This window comes from Mytilus californianus, unplaced genomic scaffold (assembly GCF_021869535.1).
Source record: "Mytilus californianus isolate M0D057914Y unplaced genomic scaffold, xbMytCali1.0.p SCAF_4, whole genome shotgun sequence".
Classification (NCBI taxonomy): Eukaryota; Metazoa; Mollusca; class Bivalvia; order Mytilida; family Mytilidae; genus Mytilus; species Mytilus californianus.
The window spans coordinates 104,825,737-104,852,267 of NW_026262690.1; the positions used below are offsets into that span (position 1 = coordinate 104,825,737).

Below are 26,531 nucleotides of genomic sequence, written 5' to 3' on the forward strand. Positions count from 1 at the left end.
AATCTCTTAAAAAAGTCCGCCAGATTAGTCAATTCAAAAATTGCCCATTAGAAAAAAAATCGATCAAGAAACTGTTTGAAAAATAATAGTCAATTTAGCTTTTTACAGTTCTTCAGTTTTCACAAATTTTGCAACATTTCAATTTTGTTCGTATTTTTGGTCGAAAAGTGTTTTATTTAGTTAAATGGGAAAATCAGAAAAATCTTTATTTTGTCTGTTAACTGTTTGTATATAAAAAAAATACTTATTCAAATACAATTATAAAAAAAAGTTATTTCCGATAGAAACTTTTACTCTAAAGAAATTAAATGCGTCTCTTTAGTTGTTGAGTGTACTTAAACCACATGACCACCGATATCCGTTAATATTGCAATAAAAAGGGAGAGTTCATGACCCAACTTGAAAGTGTCTATAATACATATAGTGGATTTGGGGAGCTTTAGTTTCTACTCATTTCAGATTTGGAAAATTCTGATACTGTTAAATAAAATAATTTGTAACGATTCTACAAGGTACGTTACAGTATATTATAACGTTATAATAAATTATGGTATATTGATATATCACTGACATACATCGTCGTAACGTTTTTTCTAAGAAGAATTTAAACTTGCTTTGGAAGAACTTAATCAACAGAAAGGGTTCCAAATCGAAAATGAAAGTTCAACAGAGAAAGAAAGCTCTTTTAAATATTCTAGAGTTTGGAGATGACACTCATCCATTGCATCTTATTATAACCGAAAATCATGCCAAAACGCTAGAAATTGAAGAAGACAACTTTTCTTTCGTGACATTGGCAGGGAAAAGGTGTTTTGAAGCAGATATTGGGCGGGACAGTTCACTTTCATTTTCATCACCAAATTCTTCACCCAGTAGTAAAACTAATTTGAGTTCTCCCTCACATCCATATCCGCCATCTTCTACAAACCCTGATCAAAATGATAGCTTCAGCCAGTACAATCCTGATCAGCTGGATATCACAGCAGGTGTAAAGATAGTTGATCGAGAACACCCAATATCAACACAGGTTGAAGCAGATTATCCAGAAATTAGCAGCTGTTGTGTAGTTGTGACTTGTTCTCCGCAATTCTTATCACATTATCAGATTTCAGTTGATGATGATTTCTTTGTAAGGAAAATCACCGTTTTCCAGTTGCAGAAAGTAGTCATTGGTGTGTCTGAAGAGAAAACATTTGAATGGTTAAATAAAATAAAATTTGACCAATGGTTACAGAAAAAAGTTTGTAAGCATCCAGTACTAGTGAGAACAAATGACATATTTCTGGCCTCTTATCCAGAGGAAGATTCCCTCACTGATGCAATATTTGACCCTTCTTATTTCTTTGATATGATTATACTTGAAGCATGTCCATTAAGACAGGGTATCATTACAGTGAACACGGAAATAATCTTCTCTTACTCAAAAGAAAAAGATGAAATCTTTGCACCAATACAGTTAGAAATGCCTGGTAAAAGACCTAAATCAAATGGATTAGATACTGCTAATTACTTCGTGTCAGATTTCTGTCAACCATCGATACCAGATTCTTTGAAATTGAATGCTAAAACTATTGGTGTTAAGAAATTATCTGCCAGTGGTTCCTTGCCGTCATTTGATGTAGAGGTTGTTCAGCAGGAAGTTTTGTGGAGAAAACTCCTAAATAGTCCACAAAGAGATATAACATTTGACCCAATGAACATTATAGGAATGACAAAAAATACCATGTTACACAATGGGTTCTTTGAAGAAAGCCTGGTCAAAGTTTCATTTGAAAGTAACTCCAAAACAGAGAATGTTCATTACAGAATTGGACTTGTGAAATGTGTTTCTGATACTGTAGAAAAGACAAACAAAGTTTTTGTGTCCCCTCTTCTAGTGTTTAATTTACAGAAAACTCACTATAAACATGGACACAAAATACCACTGATAATAGAGGTAATTAAATCTTAGAAACATAAATAACTGGTCAAAGGTACATGTATGTACTACATGTACAACCATCAAATTTTAATGTTAACTAATCAAAATTAAAAGAAACACAGAACAATAAAAAATTAAGAATGGTTGATTGATTGTTAACTTCTCAGTCAAGCAGCAAATGTAGATGAAAAACAGTCAATCTGTCTTTGTTTGGATGATTTTATAAAGGAAATTTTTTTTAGGTAAATTATTATTATATTCAATTATTGATTTATTTAAACATAAATGAATATTTTGCAAATAATAAGACTTGATAAAGTCTTAAATAGATTCTTTTCACTTTTGAAGCAGGAAATGTTTATCACCCTCCTGAGAACCTGAGTTCACCCTTGGTTTTTGGTGTGGTGTTGCTCAATCTTTAATTTTCTGTGAGATGTTTGTGGACTTGTTTGTCTCTACATAATTTTTTTTTTGTCATTTATATCGACTCAGGGTTTTTAATTGCCTCTTTGCAACTTCTTAGATATAGAGATATATCAGAGTGATAATCGACCGACAATCAGCAGCATTCATTATTTTAAAAGAAGCAATACTAAGTATTTTTTTTAACTGATCTTTACCATGTTAACTGTTCATAGTAAGGCATAAAAATATTATACAGTTGCTTCCTTTTAAGTAAATGTGTATTTATTGACTTTTGAAAAACTGATATTCACTGAGGGTGACGGCTGAAGTGAATATCAGTTTTTCAAAAAGTCAATTAAACCACATATTTACCGAAATAAAAGACAGTAATTATTTTATTCCATATTCCAAGAGAAAAGAATGTTTTTGATGAATATTATATACTAAAACCAATTGTACATGTTGTAAATGAAACATTATAATACCATAATTATTCATGCAAAAGCACACAACATTTACATGTAGCACCGTGAATATCACTTTTCTTCTGGTGAATAAGCTGTTTAATTAAAATCCAATCCATATAGAAAAACCAACTGAAATAATAACAATATGGAATAAATGTTCCTGTCTCCTAGCAGAAAAAGAAGGGAAGGTAGGTTGGTAAAATGATTTAACTGAAAATTTTACCTTGACTTCAAAGGTTCTTAACCAAAAATGTCTCGACTTTAACCAATGTTAACAGTGCATATCAAATACTGTCCATTAAATGTCTTAGGGTAAGCATGAATATAAAGGGTAGGTAGAGAGATAGGAAGCACAACCATATATATGTTTTGGGCCTGATCAATGTATTGTTATTTTTGTTACAGAAATATCATTGTGACGGTGAGAGTTTTGGTACTGCAAGTCCCTCATGGTCTACTGCCATACCTGTTGCTACAGAGGTAGATGTTTCTGTTGTCAACTCACCATATTATCATGTTAAAGGAGTTCATACTGAGGCAGTGAAAGCATTCTTCCAAGTTCCCAGGTAAATGGATACCAGTAATTTCAGCAGTGTTCTCCCCAGGGCCTTAAAGCACTGTGGTACCCTGAAGCTATATTTTCTACCATGGTGCTACATTGTGTATCTTGGATGATTTTATAATAGAATGAATACGGGCCATGGTGCTATATTTTTATGCCCCACCTAAGATAGTAGAGGGGCATTATGTTTTTCTGTCTGTGCGTCTGTTTGTTCGTTCATCCGTTCTTCTGTCCCGCTTCAGGTTAAAGTGTTTGGTCAAGGTAGTTTTTGCTGAAGTGGAAGTCAAATCAACTTGAAACTTAGTGCACAAGTTCCCTATGATATTACCTTTCTAATTTTAATGCCAAATTAGAGTTTTGACCCCAATTTCAAGGTCCACTGAACATAGAAAATGATAGTGCGAGTGGGGCATCCGTGTACTATAGACACATTCTTGTTTGGAAAAGCAGTGCTATGTAAATTTCCATGGTGCTATTTGAAAATTCTGGGGAGAACAGATTTCAGTACAAATGTACTAATTTTCATCATTTTGAAGAAATTAATCAAGGTAGCAATATACAGTTAGGAAGAGAAAATAAAAATTTACTCTCATAAATTTTACCATCCCCTTTTCTTTGCTTTCTTACAAATTAAGCTTACTGTTTATATGACATATGTGCATATGTATGTAATCAGTATCTTCCATAGATTTGATTTCCAGTAGTTAAAATGGTGAAATATGATTTCTTTTTGGTGTATCCATGGCAACAATCTGCATTTATTTGCTAGAAAATATTATATTGCAAAAAGGGGTGTGGAGATGTCACATATTACTCCAAAATTTGTTTAAAAGTAGAATTTCAATCCCTTGGAGTGATACCTTTTCTTATACTGTTTACATATATCTATCAAGAGAACAAATAAAAATCATATATGTCTTTCGTCTCATTTTTTCGTAAAATTGCATCAAAAAGTTCGTGTGGAAAAAAAGTGTTTGTAAAAGTTACAATAATTTCTGGACCTATGGACAGTTGGGATATGAAAATACGGACAGTCAAACAGAAAATAGCCCACAAAACATGTAAAAAATAATCTTGACGTTCCTATAAACCAACTCTGAAGCCTTAATTAGTCATCAGCTGTCTAAAAATGAATTTATTTGCACAAGAACTTTCATATTTGAAAAATCCACTAGGGCCAAAATGCGAAAACACACTCCTTACTGTGTATTGCTATCCAAGGCTCGTAATAGTTCAAAATTTTAGGTAGCATTTACTTCTCACTCTAGTGATAAAGAAGCGAAGAGGAGATATGGTGATACATTTCAAACACTTAAGATATAAAGATGGGGGAAAAAATTAGATCATAGATAGATACAACAAATATGAATAAAAGGAGTTATCTATACAATTTGTCAGACTCTAAATCACCCTGAATCTAGAAAAAGTGGTAAATAAATTTAACAGAGGCTATCAAAGATCTTCCATTAACACTAAATGCCCTAAGTGAGAAAATACATTTAGATATAATCAAAGGCAACCAAATACAAGGTTCCTTACTTTGGACATATAATATATATAGATATGCCGTTGGGTTAAACTAGGTCTTCAAGATCTCAACGGTCCCCTTGCTCTTTTAATCTTGATCAATCAAATAACAAAAGTACATAACAATCAGTCCAACTCTATAATACTGGCATAAAAGATGATAAAAAAACAAGGTCAAGCACAACGAGGATAAACAATACCAAATTAAATAATGCTTATTTTTACTGAAAGCAAGCTCAAGGTATAGAACCACTAATTCGGGCCTGGTCAGAAAGAACATACTGTACAAGAAAGTAGTACATATTTCAAACATAATAGTTCCTACACATAGCTGTAACTTTGTTAATAAGTTAAATATTTGGGTAGTTTTGGTATCAAATGAAAGCTTAAAGACTTGGAATCACTGTAAACCCATGTTGAAAGTTTCTTTGAGTAATAAAAAAAATATATGAAATTATAATAGGAGGGCACATTTGTCCTGTTGTTCAGGTTTTGTACTACCGAACTTCTGGGAACCAGTGCGCTCTAATATGCAATTAAACGTATGTTGAATATTTCAGCACAAGTCAGGATAAGGGATAGTTTTGACATAAAATAACTGCAAATTTATTTGAACTGAAGACAAAGTAGCCATTAATGCTTGAAAATGCAGAATTTAATGGGGCTATGAATTAGTGCTTTTATTCCTCAAGGGGGTTAACCTGCTGATACATGTATTAATATAAATCATGCCGTCCTATACAAAGTATGTTCTAAAATTTTGAAAAAATTTCCATGTTTGTACTTGACGGCATAACTCAATCCTAGCTTTCTCAAATTTAAGAACGCTAAGAAAATTAATTGTGTTTTATAAAATTAGAACATAAGGAACTGAGTTACATAGTTTATATCCGAGTGAAAAATATCTAGAAATTATTCACTCACAAATCACTGGTTATTTAAAGAACAATTTTGTGGTTTTCAAAACAAAAATTTTGAGAAAATGATATAATGATATATTCACATTTGAGTTTGTTTTTTTTAATTTGTTACAATTTATATTTTTTAAATAATACAAATCTCAAGGTTTTGCTTAGCTATACAACTAGCCTTTCTCAAATTTTGAAAATTGCTGGAAAATATGTTGTTTTAAAATTTCTGTGTATCTATAACTCTAGTTTAAAATTATGCTACAGTTTACACACTTTTTTTCTCTATTATATTTGACAACACATTCATATATTTATTTTTTCCAGACTGGTCACTGTAGATGACATTTTACCTATTAAAAGTTCAGGTATGTAACCTCATTTTTCTCTTAGTTCTTTGTGCGAACAGTTTTATTCTTTTCTTAACAATGCACCTATACCAGAGGTCACATGGTTTGAAGTAACTGAATTTTCATGATATTTCAGGACTGTGACAATATAAAAATACAAAGATTTGGTAGTACTGCCAAGGAAACAACTAGCCACCATAGAACAAAGAATAAGAAACAGATCACCCGTAAGGTCTTGAATGATGAAAATAAACCTTATTGTATTGTAAGCTATTAAAGGCTCCTGAATAGCAAAAAGTGATACAATCTGAATAGGACATCTTATGGCCTGATATATATATACAAATGTATAAGTAAACAACAAATCTAAACATTAAGGACAGATGTTAAACAAAGCAACCACTGTTCTACAAGGTCCTAGCTTGAGACAGGCACATAAAGAATGTGGTGGGGTTTAACATGTTTGTGAGTGCTCAACCCTCCCTTGACCTGAGACATTCTAAAAAACTGGGCCAAAAATAAAATTAGAATTGTTTGATGTTGCCTACCTACCCACTTAAAAAGCAGCATACCCAAAAAAATTTATGACACAAATTGTTTCAAATTTTTTTTAAAAGTTTTTTTCATGCTCCAACATCATTTTCTTGTCTAAAACATGTAACTAATGTTGTTGGCTAAAAAAAAAATCCTTACCTACCTACCAAACCCTATAATGCATGGGTAGGCAACATCAAACAAAGAAATCGTTAAGGGTGGCCCTGTAAAAATCTTTGGAAAGGCATGACCCATAAGGTACAATGTATATACATATCAAATAAACAACTAACAAAGTCTATCACTATAAACATGGTAAAGACAAGAAAAGTGCTTAAAACCTAAAAATTTTTATAATGTGTTTTAAAAGTTCAACTTTTTATGGCCCTGCCTTATCCATCATTCTGTCATTCCGTCATTCCGCAACAAACAGTTATACAGACTTTTTCTGAACACCGTCACATATTGAGCTGATTTTTAGTATGTGAGTCTACTATGATGAGTTTCAGATTGGGTTCACATTTGGTTCTGCTTTGCTGATTTTTGCCAAAATTGCATGCTTAAGACTTGTGAAAATAACAGTCATACAGACTTTTTATTTTATAAAAACCTTCACATATTGAGCTGATTTTTAGTATGTAAGTCAACTATGATGAGTTTACGCTTGGTTCTACTCCGCTGATTTGTGCCGATTTTTCAGGCTTTGGAGTTGTTTGGACATTGAAAATTTCGTGAAAATAACAGTTATACAGACTTTCATTCTCAAATTTCCTTTTTTCGCGAGCAGGGCCATTCGTGTCGTTATGACACATCTAGTTTTAATATTTCCTTTATATTGTTTAGATGACCCAGAGTTTTTGACTGTAACAGTTGATGCAGATAAGAGAAATCCTGTGGTATTTCATAAAGTTGTTAAAGTAAAAGGACCATTGACCTCAGTCCCTTGTTACATAGTAGACAAAGACAGGACCAAAGTGACGCAGGTATAAAGTCATTTTTACTTTTTGTAGATACCAATTTTCATGGATTGAGGAAAACCTGTAATTTCACGGTTTTGCCAAAGTCTAGAAGCCTTTAGATATTTGTACTTTGTTGAATCCTTAAATTTGAGCTTTACCTTTATCCATGATATCCACAAAAATTGGTATCCAATGAAGAAAAATGAATCCACAGTATGCAAATATATTCTTCTGAAGATGGTTCACAGTTGTTGTAAATGAGCCAAAAAATCTTATTTATTATGCAATTAGATTTTGAACTTTGATGTTTTCATGAGAGTGATTAAATTGATAAAATTGTGTATCACCTTCAGCACAGGATTTTTTACCATGAACGTTTCAAAACTATCATCCTGTTGTTAGCTGCTTTGAATAAACAATGTTTGAATATTTATAATAATCAGATTTTCTCTGGAAAAAAAGAGTTTTCATTATAATACAACAATAATATTTAATGAGAAAAAGATATGAGTCAAGTTTGATGACTTGTATTTGGTTGTGTTTAATTTTATCTTCATGTTTTTGTCCCCCGCTCAACGCGTTGCGGGGGGCATAGAAATACTGGGCTTCCGTCTGTTCGTCCATCGGTGCGTCCATCCGTCCGGGCTTGTAAGAGCTCTAACATGTACAATTCTTGCCAGATTTTTATGAAACTTATATCATAGGTTTATATAAGCAATGTCTTGGACCAGTTGGAAAAACAGTGCTGATGAATTATTTTTAAAAGAGTTTATGCCCCTTGGAAACATTAATTTAATGGAAAATTGTATTGTTAATGCTCTCATGTGTTCAATCCTTGCCAGATTTTTATGAAACTTATATCATAGGTTTATATCAGCAATGTCTTTGACAAGTTCTAAAATCAGTGCCTATCAATTATTTTTGAAAAAGTTATGTCTCTTGGAAACATTAATTAAATGGAAAATTGCATTGTTAGCGCTCTCATGTGTACAATTCTTTCCAGAATTTGATGAAACTTAAACCATAGGTTTATATTAGCAATGTCTTGGACAAGTTCAAAAATCAGTGCCGATCAATTATTTTTAAAAGAATTATACCCCGTGGAAATATTAATTATATGTTATATATTATATAATCTCATGTGTTCAATTATTGCCATAATTATATGAAACTGATATCAGAGGTTTATATCAGCAATATCTTTGACACTTTTTAGGATAAGTGATGATCAAATATTTTTAAAGAGTTATGCCCCTTGGAAATATTAATTATAATGGAAATCACATTGCATTTGCTCTGAAACCTTCATTTCTCTAAGATATTAATAAAAAGTTTTAAAGAACAAAAAATGTGCTTTTTTTAGTTATTGCCCTTGTACCTTGGATAGATAAAATATGTTCAACGTGGGGGACATTGGAACTCTGTTCTTATATTTTTATAGTCTCTGTATACTTTATTCACAAATACACAAGTATTCCTCATACTACAATTCATACAGAAGAATGGCAACCATAGATACAAATATATTGTTTATAAAGGAAGATAAAAGTCAGACTTTGTAAGCAACAATTTGTATATTACAAACAGTATCTAAAACTTACACCATCAAGATACTTGATATTTTTTTTTGTTACATATGGTCGACATGTCTTTTCAACAAAAGAGGGTGTGCATTCTTGTGTCTCTTGTGTTTTTTGTGTTGTTGGGTTGACATTGCATTTACAAATACCCCCACATCTCTTTTTTATTATTTTATTTTCCCATTAGGCCTAATTATATTATGGATATTTTTTAATCAATCTAGCAGACAGATCTATAACACACTTGGACCAATTAGTGGCCTTATCATAGCTAAAAAATGAAATGTGACATGATAAGACCAATGTTATACATATGAATAATCTTTCTATTATATTACAGTATGGTTCCTGTCACAGTTATGTTCCAGCTCTGGCCCTCTCCTATCTAACAGATGGACCCCTGACATACTGGGACCAAACATACCTCCATGGAATGAACAAATATGCTGACCATTTAGAGAGGATTATTAGACCACATTTACAGCATGGGTAAATATTACAGACAAATAAATTCTGTATACCAACAAATGTATTGTAGTATTTGAAGTTTGATTAAGAAACTAGCCTTTATAGAATTCTTTAGAAGCTTTCTGAAAGTTATTTCTAAAATCATGAATTTGACTCTAAAATTACAAATTTTGTTCCCTTTTTTGAGAAGTAGTGCTTGGTCACAGCAATGAAGAGCAATACTAAGAAGCAAATATTCACTGATAATTTTCATGTAAAATTTGGTTTTTTAAAAAACAGAAGGTGTGATAACTTTATTATTTGGCCCCTGAATCAACAATCAAAATGTAGATAACATCTTTCTGATGAGTTTTCATTTGTTTGATGTGTTTGAGCTTTTGATTTTGCTATTTTTTAAATTACTTTTTTGAATTTCCTTTGGAGTTGGGTATTTTTATTATTTTACTTTTCTGATGTACATAAGACATTAGTCTGCCAGATGTCAATATTTATGTTTTTGAATTTTGTCCTACATACATTGTATTTGCTTCAGGCCTGGAAATTTCTTGAATTAAAGGAAAACTGCAAAAGACTGCCATATAGTCTCAGTTTGAGATCTTGTCATTAATATATTAGCTACAGCTTTGCCCAAGAAATTCACTATTTTTGCCATTTCAGGGGAGAAATTGATGTCTCTTATCATACCTCCAATTTCCATACATCTTGTTGTTGAATCTCAGTAAAATACATTATGATTACAAAATACATTTTATGGTAGTAGATATGAAACTTATACAATAACTTCATACATTACAGCGTTATGGCTACATTACCACACTACATTGTTAGTACTTCAGAGTTTTTCCCGACATATCTTATCAACAGTGAACTCTAAAGCTGAAAAAATGTACATATTGTAGTAACGAATATTTCTATACCAATTTCTGTCCGTTGATATTCATAGAAGAGAACTAGTACCACTTGGAAGGAAATGAGAATGCTTTATCAAATTATAATATTCGAGTCAAATTTATGAAATGATATTTATTTGTTGTGAGAGGTATTATTGCATATAAAGACTTTATAAAATACACAAAGACATAATCATCAAATAATTGCTGAGATTTCTTACTGTTTACTTTAAACTAAAATTCAATGATAAAACCAGATAGAAATTTTACTTTCTCACACATAATATGTTTCTTACCTTTTCACATGTTTTATGTATTTTTTTTCTAACAATTTTAGAATTGACAAGATGGGATACAGAGAGGTTCTACCTACAATATTACTGTCTGGTCCCTCAGGATGTGGTAAAACTACTCTAGCAATAACTGTTGCCAAGAGGCTTCATCTACACATTTATAAGGTAAAACTACTATAGCAATACATATTGCCAAGTGGCTTTATCTTCACATTTATAAAGTTTAACTTTCATCCAAATTGTTGCCAATCATTGTCTTGCATGCATTTGTGAGGCAATTTCATCCTTGCAGGAACTACTTCCAAATGTGTCTTCAACATGGGTCAATATATCCCCTGTTGAAAAACACGAACTTGAACGTGATGTTGTGCGGCCATTGATAAAGATAGTTAGGGTCACAACCCTGTTTGTGTTTCTCAACATCCTCATTACGCTTTTTATATTAAGTAGTCTAGACTTTGACACAGTTAAATGAAGAGTGTGTATAAAAGAAGTAGAATGAAATTGAATTTCATGATAGATAAGCGAAAAACAAATTCCTTTGCATTGATCAATATGATGATTTGCACAAAATTCAAAGAAATAACAACCCTCAGTCACAGAAGCACATTTAATGAGAATGAACAACATGTTTAAACAAAAATTATTGGTGGACCAGTTGCATTTAAAAGTTTATTTTACACCAGAAAAATTTGTTTTGATTATTAAATTTTTCAAGAGTTTTACTCAAGTAAAGAGGAAAATAACAAGCAACTCAATTTGTTCACAAAAATAAAAGGAGTAGGTCCGGTAAGGGCCGATTTTGGCCTCAAAATTCAAGTTCATCTGATGAAAGATTTTGGACACTTTTTAAACACTGAAGTGTCTACTTCAGTCGATTCAATCAGTGTATGTGAAAGATTTGAACTGATTTAGTCATTAAATACGCTCAAATTCAAGCTTAAATATGAAAAATCTATCAAATATGCCATAATATGTCACTTTTCAGATGGTTTTTGTCAAAAATGAAAGTGGCCGCATCCGTGTTCATTCTCAGCCTTTATATATGTTATGTATTATCATTAAATACAACTTACATTTAAATATTAAGAATGAACACAAATGCGGCCACTTCCATCTCAGACGGAAACCGTCTAAAAATTAACCAAAATAATAAAAATTTCGAAGATTTCATTAAATAAGCATGACTTAATGATGCTAGTACCCGATACATGTGCATTGTATTGTCAAAAACAGCCCATATTTATGTAACAGAAGTATTCTTCTTTCCAATAAATAGCTAAAAATTTACATTTTAACAATTTTGTAAAACTGCTATATTTTGGGGCCAAAAAGGGATCTTACTGGGCCTACTCCTTTGTTATACACTGAATTATTCTTAACTGTTATCAGTCCAGTGGCAAATATTTCATCTCTGTTTTTGATATTTTTGATTCATTTTGTAAATATCAAGTTATAAACTTAGGATTTTTATCTAAGATATGGCATGTTCATCTTTTTTTCAGGTGAATTGTCACATGTTATATGGAGAGGCATCAGGTGCAACAGAATCTAGGTTGAGGAATATTATATCGTCAGGTAGGACTTGTGGTAGTGTAGATAATACCAATACATCAAGTGGGTTAATACTTCACTTTAGTTGGGAGAGTTCAATTTTTGTTTTGCCTCAATTGGCATATCTCATTTCCATGGAGATAATTTGGCCTTGAACTTTCAGTCATGAATGTATTGTATAGTTTACATAATTATGTTAAAGTATTGCCATTTTTAGTCCCCAACCAACGCAGTCGAAGGGGACTTTAGGTTTGCACTCTGTGCATCTGTCTGTCCGTCCATCTGTCCATCCGTCAGTCTGGCAAATCAGTTTTCCGCTTTTTTTCTTCATGCTTGAAGATATTGATTTGATATTTGGTGTATTGTTTTATCATGACAAGTTACAGGTCAAGTTTGATTTTCACGATTTTAGCTTTTCTCCTTGTTCAGTTAAAGCCCTTTCCCAAGAATAAAATTTTTGATGAAATACTTATTAATTACTAGATTTTTTTTCAACATTTGCATTTTACTATCAAAATAACATTCAGGCAAGACATATATCTGTGTCACCAGTTAATTAGTTTTGAAGGCTAAAGCTGGCTGAGCAGTTTTAAAGCATTTAAAATTCATTGAGAAGTCCTATTGCACTGGGTTAAAGTTTTTTTCTTTCATGATTTTTAGAAGATACATGATACTTTAAACTTCGACTTCCTTTAATTATTTTCCATTTGATAAGGTACTAGACATATAGCTTGCTTTGCATTGTTGAAGGCTGTAAGGTGACTTATAGTTGCTAATTTCTACATCATTTGGCCTCTAGTGGAGAGTTGTCTCATTCGCAATCATACCACATCTTCTTATTTTTATATAGAAAGTGGTATTGCTTTAATTTGTGTTTCTGATTCGAAAAAGTCTAGATACTATTTTGAAAAGTTTACACCAGGACATTGTGATTTGATATTAATGTCCTAACTAATGACCATTTGACGAATTTTACAACATTATTTTCATAACATCATAAGTGGAAAAACTGTCTGCATAAAGTCACCTTTCTAACCAACAGATTACCAGTTTTTCTTTTTTTTTGGTATATTCTGTCATGAAATTTATCTGGAACATAAAGTGTCTTCCTTGTTCCTCCTGTTCAATTTCTTATTTTATTTCTTAGATACCTAAAAAATCTAAGAAAATTTGTGCTAATTGATCTTAATAGGTTATCTACACTTCACTTAACAAATTACAGACTTTATTTTATATTTCTAGCAACTACCTACTCACCATGTATACTCCTCCTTCATAGCATACATGCTCTGGGGAAAGACAAAGAGAGAAATACGGAAGGTATGTATATAGTCTTTTGGTACAGGAGACATGTTTTCATCAAGGGAAAGACAAAGAAAGAAATACAGGCGGCATATGTAAATCCTGTATGAAACAACAAAAAGAAATACACTGATTTTAGCTTTATATACATGTACATTTTCTTCAGTGAAAAAAGTGTGAGAAACACTTAATTTACATTATACATGTTCGTGACCTTGATAAAGACGAAGAAAAAAGTTCTGAAGGTTTGTCATACTTAAGACCACACATACTTTGGTCTGTCGGGAATAACAAAAAAGATAAATATACTGATGTAATGCATAAAATTGAGAATGGATGCTTTGTGTTAAGACTGAGAAATTACTGAAGTTATTTATTCATGCTATGGGTAAAGACATGGAAATATACCGAAGTTATGTTTACTCTTGATAAAGATGCATAAAGAATTTCTAAAGACATGTCATTCTATCTGTAACAATTTTAAAAAAAAAATTGTTTTGACTGGTATGGTCACTATACAGCTTACAGTTAGTGCTAACTTTTCATTTAAGTTTTTTAACAGTAGTAAAACTATTCATTTTCTATAGTTAGCTCTAAAAAGCCATAAGTGTCTACTAAAACAGGACTAAGTCATATTTAATCATTTATAGGAAAGGCCTACAATAACCTCTCATTTAATGACATATTTGTTGTAGATCCAAGAGTAGCCAACACATTCCGTACATGTATGCAGGACCTACCAAAACAATGTGAATACCCAGTAGTTGTCATAGGAACCACAAGTTCAGCCAATAAACTTGCAGCAGATGTTCATGAAACTTTTCTACATCAACTTCAAATAGAGGTATAGATATGATTGTCTTACTTCATTAAATACTTTTTAGAAATTTATTTATTTCATTGATATATAAGGAAATTTGAATTCCTAGACTTTTTTTGTTTTATATTTGTCTTCAACTATCTTTAAACAATGTTATAAATTACAGTCACCAGATGAGAATGAGAGAGCTGAAATGTTGGATGGACTTCTACAAAGTGTGTGTTATGCTGGAGATTTGTCTGGACAGTATCTTGCTCAAAGGACAGCTGTGAGTACATATATAAGTAGTGTGAATAATTCTTATCCACGGTAAATCATGTAGTAGTATGTTCAGAAAGCATGTATAAAAAGTTAAGTTGATCACATTCATATCTTTAGGTCGGTGATGGAAAGTTGACTCATTGGCAACCAAACTGTATCACTTTATTTTTATATTATCAAAAATGAATAAGGATTAATAATTTTATGTTACACATCACATTTGAAATTATTTAACAGAATTATTTTTGTGGTGAAAATATTTTGATAGAGGTTCATGTACACATCCAATCTATAAATTTATAGAGGACACATATATCTCTTTACAACTTTTACTAAAAAATATTACAGAACTAAGTTTATGTTGCATCAGATTCACAATCTTGTAATTTTGTATTATTTGTAAATTTGATATAGAAACCTGTTATTTCTTTGAAGGGTTTTGTATTAGGAGATATGACAGCTTTGGTGTCCCATGCTAAAAGAGAGGCTTACACACAAGTCTTAAAATTTTGGTAAGTACATATTCATGTGTCTGGCCAGAGTCAGGAGCCTTGTCAGTGATTGTCTTTTGTAATAGGTTAATTTGTTTTGTAATTTTGTTGAATTGAAGTAGATGGTAGAGCTCATAATTCTTTTAGACTTCTGGCGTTTTAGAGCTTGACCTATTGTACAGACACCTGTCCATAGTTGGAGACAAACATTGAAATCTAGATGTCCAGTTTTGTGTCTTTGGGTTGTGTCGTCTCGTTGAAGTATAATCCACAGGTAGTTTATTTATAAACATGACTAAACATATGTCAGTTTTGATAATTTTTATTTTGTGCTCTTTTCCTGCAAAAATGCCCCAAAATATGTTGTATTGAATAATTCACGACCAGAAGTGTGTTATTTAAGCTTTAGGATAGGTGTATAAGAAGTGTAGGGAGAAAAACCTGATACACAGATACTTTTTCATTTTAGTCTTATTAGAGACCACCTTTCCTCTGTTTATAGATGGCTTTATTACATAGGTTTCACTGTATAATCAAGTGACTGATATTGTTTAGTACGCATACAGTTTTTGATTTTTACCAAACAATGATTTATGCACAACTTAAATGTTTATTAAGTAGATTTTGCTCTGTTATAATCTAAAAAAGTTATGAACTATTATTGATTACAGTTCATCTGGCAAACAGATATTGAGTTTAGAGGAGGAGAATGATTTAGCCATGGCTGGAGTTGTTGTTCAACAGGAAGATTTTGTAAAAGCTCTAGATCAGCTACAAGCAGCACATTCAGATACTATTGGTGCACCAAAGGTATTGTTTGTTCACATAGATAGGGAAAATATATATATATATAGTTAGTCAAATGTGTTTTGTTAAAAATATATTTTTTCACTCTTTTGGTCTTTTGGAAAATGTTGTTTGTGCTGTATTTAGACCCCTCTACAACGAAATTTGTTACATGACACGTATAAAAATTGTGGTTTTGATATTTAATTTTAGAACTTCAAAAAGTGAGCTTCAGTTAGCATGAAAAAATCTAAAATTTGACTATCCAGAATGGAGAAATATTGTAACTGATGAGCAAACAGAACAAGTACTTGCTTCTCCCATGTTTTAGTTTTCTTGTGTAAAATTCCATGACTGTTAAGGAAGACAATGACATTGATTGTTGCCAATGAAGCTACAAATAACCTGACATCAGGATGAATTAGCTACCAATTGCAGCTTTTGAAATTTGGGTTTATTGTAGGAGACTATTATAAACCCATAGTTGATTTAGACTATATTTGATAATCTGGCTGAAAGTTGTTTATAAGTTTCAATCATTGGGAGAAATAAAGGAAGGGGTCTGTTTAGTTTGCTGAAGTTGAATGAAAATCCCCAACCTCAAATTTATTTCATGGTAAAATCATAACCCATTCATTTATTTCTCAGTTATAAATTATACAATTTGTGGAACTGTGGGTACTAATTTTGTGGATTGATGCAAACTTGCATTTTTGTGTATATTTGATTTTATATTTTTGCCAGATCATGCATACATTCCTATAGAAAATTTGTGTTTCGTTGAATATTTAAATTTGTGCACCCACAAAATCCATTAAAATTGGTATAACCTATGATTAATGATGAATCAGCTGTATCTTTACCAGTTATTTGATTTTAAAGGTTATTTAACTTGTTTCACCAGTTTACAAGAAAAAGATGGGATTATTCAAATTCATAAGTTATAAGGAGTGGTGTACTGAATTAGCAAACGCCTAACTAATGGAAGATAAAAGTTTATGACCCTCTGTGAAATTGCAATATCCATAAAATTGTGATCTTTTTATATTTTCCAATCATCTAAACCAATTCAAGAGCATACATATCATTTTAATTGTGAATGAAGTTTATTGTAGCTTTATTCACAGAGTGAAAGAAATATGCCTAATTAGAATAAAAAAATTTATAGAAAAAATAAATTTCCAAAGGAGTATGGCCACTAAGGCCTTTGATTGACCCTAAAAATCAAACTTTGTTATACCATATGTAAAAACCTATATTTACGATCTTAAATTTGGAAATTAAGATAAACTAAACACTTTTGTTGTCTGCTTTTTGTTTTAACTATGTTGACATCATCAAAAGGATGATATTTTACAAGTTATTACCCAATTTGCCTGTTTTTCTGCTTTTGTAAGGTCTATTTCCTTATGTAAGATTATTGAGAATGGTGCTAGTGGTAAACATTGTCTCTAACTGCAAGGCTGCTCTCTTTGTGACATCTCCTCCTACATAGAATGATAGTTGTACAATTTGTAATTGTAGATTCCAAGTGTGAAATGGAGAGATGTTGGTGGATTACTAGATGTTAAAGCTGAAATACTGGACACTATACAACTGCCTTTACAATACCCAGAACTATTGGCTGCTGGTCTCAGGCGATCAGGTTTGTACAATAATAGATAGCATTGGTGTTTGCTTGGTTGTGGGATATTGTGGAAGAATATAAGATGTAAGAGAGGAGGTCTGTTTATAGATGGCTTTATTACATAGGTTTCACTGTATAATCAAGTGACTGATATTGTTAAGTACGCATATACTTTCGTTTTGAAGAAGACTGATGTCTTTTGTTTGCTAAGTATCAATTGCTGATCTATGATTCTCTTGTCTAGAGGTATAAATCTATTAATAGAAAGTCCTCTGATGTTTAATATCCTGATTAAAACTCTATGAAATATTTATTAATTATAAAAAGACAGCATCAAAATATAAGAATTTCTGGATATAAGCTCCATTCTGCTGGCCAAAATTTCAAATCATCTGATATGTTATGCTTTCTCTTTATAAAAATTTCAAGATATTTTATCCATTCTTCTGATCAATCTTTTAAATCTCATATTTTGATACAATAAGTTGGTTACATTATAAAAATAAAAAGATGTGGTATGATTGCCAATAGGACGATCAACAACCAGAGTTCAAATGACGAAGATCTAAACAATTATAGGTCACCGTATGGCTTTCAACAATGAGAAAAACCCATACCTTAAACCAGTTTAAAAGCACAGATACGAAAAATGTGAAACAATTCAAATGAGAAAACTAACAACCTAATTTATAACAATAGAATTTACGAAAAACAAATATGACCAACATGAACCAATGACAACCACTGAATTACAGGCTTTTGACTTGAGACATGTATGCTTTTTTGAAGAAATGTTTTTATTATTTTAGGAGTGTTATTATATGGACCACCTGGGACAGGAAAAACACTGTTGGCCAAGGCTGTTGCTACAGAATGCTCTCTCAACTTTTTAAGGTATTTGAAAACCAATACTGTAATTTTAAAATTTTTGCGATGTTTTTATAATTTCAAAAAAATGCGCCACGATAGGTTTCCAAAAAATAAAAACTCACATTTGCAATTATGTTGACATAATTGTTTTGTAGGATTTTCAAAAATTGCAATAATTGATCTCACATATTTGTAAATTTTTAAACAATCACAATAATAAATGCACACAACAAAAATGCTGAATTTACAGTATAAAGAAAGAGTTACTGGTATTTTTACATCCACTGCATAAATCAATAAATTCTTGAAATACAAAACAAAAAAAGTCATATTTTTTCACATTTGATTCAGCTGACATTATTAGCAATACTTTTAAGGCATTTGACAAGATCAACATGACTCTTGCTCAAGCATACACAACCCCATACCAGTATTTTTGGAATTGATGTATAAGTGTAACCTCAAAATTCAGTGGTCAAAAAAGGAGAAAAATTAAAGATGAATAATCAGTGTGGTGTAATTTTTTTGACAAACCTTTTTCTTTTTAAAAACTTGAACTATAAAATATTTTGAGTCCATGAGTGAAACTTTTTTTTGTATTGTTACACTATTATTCCAATATGTTAAATACATTAAGTACTTTTAAATTGATAAAGATAAGCTAGCTTCAATGCTTGTGCACATTAATGAAACTATAAAAAGATACAGTTGATTCTAAGATAAAAAATAATTCTCTTATTTATTACAGTGTGAAAGGTCCTGAGTTGATTAACATGTATGTGGGACAAAGTGAACAAAACATAAGAGAAGGTTTGTAAAAAATTATTTATAAAATAAATACCAGCTTGTACCCATCAAATTCCTATCCCTGACACAGCCCCTTTCCATAAAAACATACTGTGAAAGTACTTTTATTCGTGGGTATCAATTTTCGTGGTTTGAGCAAAAGTGACATGTTCGTGGGTTCTTTAATTCGTGGATTTTAGTTTTCTGAAGAAAAAATCCAGTGAAGAATTTGAAGCTATTAGAAACGAAGATTCTTTATAATAATCACATGTTGTTTTATAATGATTTGTGGAAATTGCAAAATAGGTGTTCATTTTCACTTACTTGTCTGACAACATTCAACAAATTTGAAATATAAAATAATTGCTTTCTGAATTAAGCTGATTCATCTATGCTTACAAATTATCTCGATTGAAGGAAATTGCAAAGTAAACATTTGAATTGTTACACACGTGTAATCAGAAGTGATGACCCTTATTAACCCGAGATCGAATGATCAACAGATTAAAAATCATCAAAGGTGTTAGTTGGTCCATAAACATGTCACTTAAAGAAAACAGTTACATAATTAATACTATAAATGTACTTTGAATTGTAGAATTAATTCTTATGAAAAGCAAGCCCAATATAAAATTATTTTTTTCGGTATGAGAATTATGAGGAGATAAAATGAACACTTCATCATAGCTAATCATGACTTTCATCGATCAAAAATATTTTTTTATGAGAATTAAAAGGTTAAAAGTCGTACAGTTTAGATTTTTTTAAGGTTAAATGGGTAAAATCATGCCTGCAGTTGTATATATATAGTTAATATCCATGTAGTCAAACCTATATGGAGATCTTTCCATGTCTTGTTTTGGACAACAGTTGTAATATTTCGTTGGACACTTAATTTCGAGGATAAAGCCATCCACGAAAACCACGAAAATTGGTACCCCACGAATAAAAGTACTTTCACAGTACACTTACACAAAAATGGAGTGCTACATTTCCATTTCACCAAAAAAAATGACCTACTTTGTGGAAACATTAATTTAATAAACTAGTCTCAAAGTATTAGCATTTTAATGGCATCTTTTTTTGATTTTATCTAAAATGGTTTTATTTAAGTTTAATTGGATTTTATTTGACTTGTCAGCCATGATAAAATGCAGAAGAAAGAGTTTTTTGGACATGGTTAAAACTCATACAAAAAAAGGTACTCAATAACCCCCAAAATATGATAAAAGGTTAATTATCTAAAGATACTTTAACATGTACTACTATTTGATCCAGAATTCAAATGTAAAAAGAAAGAAATTTTGACATGATAAAACAAAATTTATTAATACATGTACTTTGTCCATTGCATTTATAATTTCAGATGACTTTGAGCCCTTTATATTTGTGTGGGGGTATTGTGAAAGCTAACTCACTAAATGTTTATTAGTTTTACAGAGTACAAATAATACATATTTGAAGAAAATAATAATTGTCTTCCTTATTTTTTTTGCAGTTTTTGAAAGAGCTAGAAGCGCCACACCATGTGTTATATTTTTTGATGAACTGGATTCTTTAGCACCTAACAGAGGTAAAAGTGGAGACTCTGGTGGAGTTATGGATAGGTATTTATGATTGAAGATGTAAATTTAGGTGCTGACACCTCACTGACACATGTCTTAATTGTTCAATCTGCCTCGTTGGTCTCTTTGTATCATGATCAGGTTGTTGGTTTGATTCTAAGCCAAATCAAACAAAAACTTCAGAATTCCTATTTGCTGCGTCTGTGCTAAGCATGCAGAATTTAGGGATTGAGCAAATATTTGTCATATCAGAGTCAAATGATATGTAGGTGTAGAAGAAATGGCTGTTACATGGTTAGCTAGCACATAAAAAATCTGACTCAATATGTTGATGTAGTACAAAATTCATACGGCTTGATAAATTTGGTGCCCCCAAGTGCTTTTCTGGATTAATCTTCATTGGGAGGGCTCAAACCCCAAAAAGTGAAAGGCAAGAATGTATAAATACTTTTAAAAATAATTGATGAGTTAAATGACCTAAAAGGGTATATAAAGAATACCTAAATCCACCTAAGGTCAGCTATTTGAGGCAGGATATGTTCATATGACATTAACATGTTATTTCCATAAACTCTTCAAAAAAATTGTTGTCTTTTTTACACATCTTTACCTTTAATCTCTTCCAAAACAATATTCTGTTCATTGTGAAATCTCAACAAACCGCATATGTTAAACACAAGAATGGAAACCCCTTGCAAATTTGACTGGTCAGTTGATGTCAAATTTATTGAAATAATGTTAAAAATATTTTCCTCTTAAGATGGAGAGTACTTTTTATAGAGAGATATTTTTGTTTACAGAGTAGTGTCACAATTATTGGCAGAACTAGATGGTTTACACAAGTCCAGTGATGTTTTTGTGATAGGGGCTACAAACAGACCAGACCTGTTAGACCCTGCTCTACTCAGGCCTGGAAGGTAATCATTATTACAATGTGTTCCTCAATCTCAGGAAAAGACCTTTTGCATTAACATTTTCCTTATTAACAATAATGGAGGTCAATATTTTTAACTAAACTTGTATTTTTATACGCCCGTTTACGGGACGTATTATGGTATACCGTTGTCCGTCTGTCCGTCCGTCTGTCCGTCGTCAACATGTCGGACATTAACTCAAAATTGCTTAAACCAATTTGCATAAAACTTTGGTGAATTGTTTATATCTATTGACGTGAGCTCCCTTTCGTTTTTTTATAAAATTTAGATTTTACGTTTCCGAGTTATGGGGTTTTATTCATTAAAAAAAGGGGGATTTTCCAGTTTTCGGACAATAAGTCAAGAATGCTTTCACCAACTTGCAAGAAATTGTGGTGAATTGTTTATATCTATTGACATGAGCTCCCTTTTGATTTTTATAAATTTTAGATTTTACGTTTCCGAGTTACGGGGTTTTATTCATAAAAAAAGGGGGGACTTTCCAGTTATCAGACAAAAACTCACAAATGCTTTCAGCAATTCTTATGAAACTTTGGTGAATTGTTTGTATGTATTGATGTAAGCTCCCTTTAGAATTTTATAAATTTTACATTTTACATTTCTGAGTTATGGGGTTTTATTCATTAAAAAGGGGTGATTTTCCAGTTTTCTGACAATAACTCAAAAATGCTGTCACCAATTCTCATGAAACTTTGGTGAATTGTTTATATCTATTGATGTAAGCTCCCTTTTTATTTTCATAAATTTCTAATATGACATTGAGAATTAATTATACTTTATTTGTTTATAGTCTGACAACAGATTTACTAAGTATTGCACAACAGCAAGAAATCTTTAATTGAACATAAATTCAATTCATATAACCAATTACAAGTTCTTTGAATACATTTATTCAGACACCTATAATATGTCAAATATTTAATTACAATCCAAATTCAGACCTGAATCAAGCTTGAATATTGTGTCCATTTTTGCCCCAACTGTTCAGGGTTGGACCTCTGCGGGCGTATCTAGCTGCGCTCAGCGAAGCAGTTTATTTTACAAGTCATAAATAATCGTTTATTTTCATATCTCAAAATTTTCTGCAACCATTTTTGAAAAACTGATTTTCTCGCTACACGTATATTTTTTTTTGGGGGTTTTTGAATAACAATGACTAATTAAAGTATTAAAATACATAAGGTCACCGCACAAGCTTTGCTTCAAATTTTTTGTAGGTTTTTAAATGATTTGAATTTCATACTGAATAATCTTTAATTATAACTGCAGGAATGTTTATTTTCATCAAATAACTTCTTTTCCAAAGTATAAAGTGGGACATAGCAGGACTCCAAGATAAATTGATTGATGTATTCAGACCAATGATGTTCATGTATTTATGAAACAAACACAAGGCATTTTGGACCCTGTAGTACTTTTTTTACTTTTACATGATTTAATCTTCAAAAGTAGAGAAAAAAGAAAGACCTTGGGATTTAAAGAAAAAATCATTGTAATGACTAAATTAATATGTTTTAACCTTTTTGCATGTAGATATGAATACATTCTTTAGGCTACAAAATCTTTCTGTTTCATTTAATGACAAAAAAATGTATATACAAAATATATTTACAGATTTGACAAGTTACTGTATCTTGGAGTTAGTCAGGATACTGATTCCCAGTTGAAGATAATACAGGCATTAACAAGAAAGTAAGTTTTGAATAAGTACCAGTATGCATCGGTTAATCGTAACTGATATTCCTGTGAAAGTACTTTTATTTTAGAGTTACTAATTTTTTGTGTTATCATGGTTAATCAAAACCACAATTTCTATATCAAGGTGATACCAATATTTGACATTGCTTATTTTTAACTGGATTCTTTTATTTTTGTGGGTACCATTTTTTTAGTGGTTTGAAAACCAGGTTTAATCCACCATTTTCCACATAAGAAAATGCCTGTATCAAGTCAGGAATATGACAGTTGCTTTCCATTTGTTTAATGTGTTTGAGCTTTTGATTTTGCCATTTGTTAAGGGACTTTCTGTTTTGAATTTTCCTTGGAGTTCCGTATTTTTGTTATTTTACTTTTATTTTGAAGAAAAATTGTAATTTAGTGGATACTTGATTTCCTTGTTTTACCAAAGATTGCAATCAAGCATGCATGAAATATATAATTGGTGATTCATCTATAGCCAGGAATTCACAAAATTGGTACCCAACAGATGATAATAAATCCACATTATGTTCAAATCTTGAAACCATGAATTAAAAACACATAAACCAATTATTTTTGCTTTAACCATGGGAAAATTTGAATTGATAAATAACAATACTTGCAAATTAAAAGGAAACATTGAAAGTATCTGTAAGATTAAGAAAAGATGAGGGGCATTGCCTATAGAAAATGAGTTTGAAATATAACTTTGGGAATGAATTCAAACTTGTGTCACCAAATAGCAATTCTGGCCATTATGTCTGAAATCAGATACTGAATTTAAATCACATGGTTTTAATGGTATTTATGGTACAAATCCATCTTCAAAATGAAATTTTGAAATGTTCTCCAGTAGTGTTATGGGAATTTGATAGGTGAACCACTTTGTGTTTTGCTTTTATAGATTTAACCTGGAGAAGGATTAACACTAGAGTTTTGTTGTCAAAATGCTCCAAAAAATTTACTGGTTTTTGTATATTTGAAATTAACTGGCGAAAAAATTAGACTAAATAAATGTTGTTAAAGGATGTCTTAACAGATACTGATTCTTTTATAATTTAATTTTTAGATTTAAATTGGAGAAGAATTTAGAATTGAGAAATGTAGTCGAGAGATGTCCTAAGAATCTAACTGGTGCTGACTTCTATGCTTTATGTTCTGATGCCATGCTGAATGCTTTAAAAAGAAAAATCACCATGTTAGAAGCTGGTTAGCAGGTTTTGTTTATTGAATGTCCACTGACAGATTACTTTCTGCTGATCAATTGGGAATATTTTGATTGAAAATAGGAAATTGCGAAGATGGCAAATATGGGTTATCAAACTGAATTCCTAGAAAAACTGAACTTTTTTTACTGGTGGATATCAGTATGTCTTTCAGTCTATTTGTCCAAACTTGACCTTTGAGTCTGTGGTAAAAAATTTGTGCAATTACAAAAAAAGTTTGGTCAACTTTGCGTCTCCAAGGATTTTTTCTGCATTTAGTATTTCTGGAATTATGTCCCATGATATAACAAAAATTGATACTATTCAGTTTGCTCTTTGTGGCGGCAACTCCTCCATTGTGCTTCATCAGATATTCATGAAACTTTGAAAATTGTAAGATCCTAATATGAAGATGTGTATATTAGAAGGGGACTCTGGTTAGATGACAAACTTTAGAGTTAGGCCCCTTTGATGATGATGATGATAATGATGATGATGATGATGATGATGGATGGCTGTTAAATGTTGAACGGAAAATTGATATGCATATTCAGGACCAAAGTATGTACTAGAATGGCACTCCAATCCAGATTTTTAACTTGCAAGTTCACAGGTAAAACAAGTATGGTTCATACACGAACACATTATTCTGACTCTAAGCTTGCCAGTCTTTGCTATTATTCCTAAAACCTACTTAGCAAAGAATCGGCATGTACCACTTTCCAAGTCTTGTTTGACCTGGTCGGTGATCACACATACATACTATCACTCTAGGTGAGCACACTACCAAGAGATCACAGAGGCGTGTATGTTTCTTTGAACTATGTTTTATACTTTTCAGTATTCCCTGTGTGGATACAACTCCTTTTATACGCTTCTTTAGATGTTCATAAAACTTTGTACATTGTAAGATCCTAACATGAAGATATGCATATAATATGGCATCCTGGTTCATCGACAAATCCAAGAGTTATGCCCCTTTGCACTTAGATATTTTTGATATTATATATTCAATAAAATAGATGTTTAAGGTTAACAAAAAGTGGAAACAGGGAAATTTGATTGCTCTGCAGACAATTTTAGTTTAAAAGTTCTTTAAAGGGATTGTGAGGTCTTAAAAATGTCCCTACTTACACAAATGAAGATAAAAACTTGAAAAACATTATATTTATTATGATAAAATCAGCAGCATTCAAAATATTCCAAATCTGGCTGAATACTGTACTACTTTTATAGTGCTTATTGTCAAATTGAAGTTATTCAATGCTATCTGGAGACTAGTGATTATTATCTTTAAAAATCTTATGATTAAAAGTGATCGTAAGTTATACAAAACTGTACATGACATACAAGTATTTGTCTTTTTTCAAAATAAATATTCATTTCGGAATTTCGGTATTACAAAAATTATTTGAATATTTTAAAAATGACTTCCTCTTTGGAAGAATGTTTATCTATGTGTTGATAATCAATCAAGTGGACCTCTTGTTTTAGATTTAATGACATATTGCACTTTTCTTTTTAGGGGAGACAACTGACCAAGAAAACATTATTGTGTCAGAGAATGATTTTCTACAGTCCTTGTCAGCTTTAACACCATCTTTATCAGATGATGAAATGAAACATTATGAAGAACTAAGAGCTTATTTTTCTGGAAAATCCACATCTTGATGAAAACCTGTCCTTAAAATCTGTGATTATTATAAATTATTGTTAAAAACTGATCAATATAATGGAAAAAATTGAAAATAAAAATTTGTAAATCAG

At 31.2% G+C, this 26,531-nt stretch overlaps 1 protein-coding gene across 1 annotated transcript; it reads left to right on the top strand.

The window, feature by feature from the left end:
* The first annotated feature begins 630 nt into the window (after nt 1-630).
* Nucleotides 631-26,531, top strand: LOC127738973 (peroxisome assembly factor 2-like). The gene is made up of 20 exons (XM_052250473.1): nt 631-1,936; nt 3,199-3,359; nt 6,118-6,158; nt 7,518-7,657; nt 9,554-9,702; nt 10,909-11,029; nt 12,370-12,442; nt 13,661-13,738; nt 14,416-14,564; nt 14,707-14,808; nt 15,237-15,313; nt 15,964-16,102; nt 17,603-17,723; nt 18,515-18,599; nt 19,324-19,385; nt 20,860-20,968; nt 21,727-21,843; nt 23,476-23,553; nt 24,629-24,768; nt 26,290-26,531. Exons 1-20 carry the CDS (start codon nt 656-658, stop codon nt 26,433-26,435), a joined length of 3,369 nt encoding a protein of 1,122 aa, XP_052106433.1. The 5' UTR covers nt 631-655; the 3' UTR covers nt 26,436-26,531.

What these genes read in the sequence shown, in the direction of transcription:
- LOC127738973 (XM_052250473.1), top strand. Translation starts at nt 656, where the DNA reads ATGAAAGTTCAACAGAGAAAGAAAGCTCTTTTAAATATTCTAGAGTTT. An exon ending in CAAAGAGAGAAATACGGAAG is followed by an intron (nt 13,739 to 14,415) that starts GTATGTATATAG and finishes TATTTGTTGTAG; the next exon opens with ATCCAAGAGTAGCCAACACA. An exon ending in ATACAGGCATTAACAAGAAA is followed by an intron (nt 23,554 to 24,628) that starts GTAAGTTTTGAA and finishes TTTAATTTTTAG; the next exon opens with ATTTAAATTGGAGAAGAATT.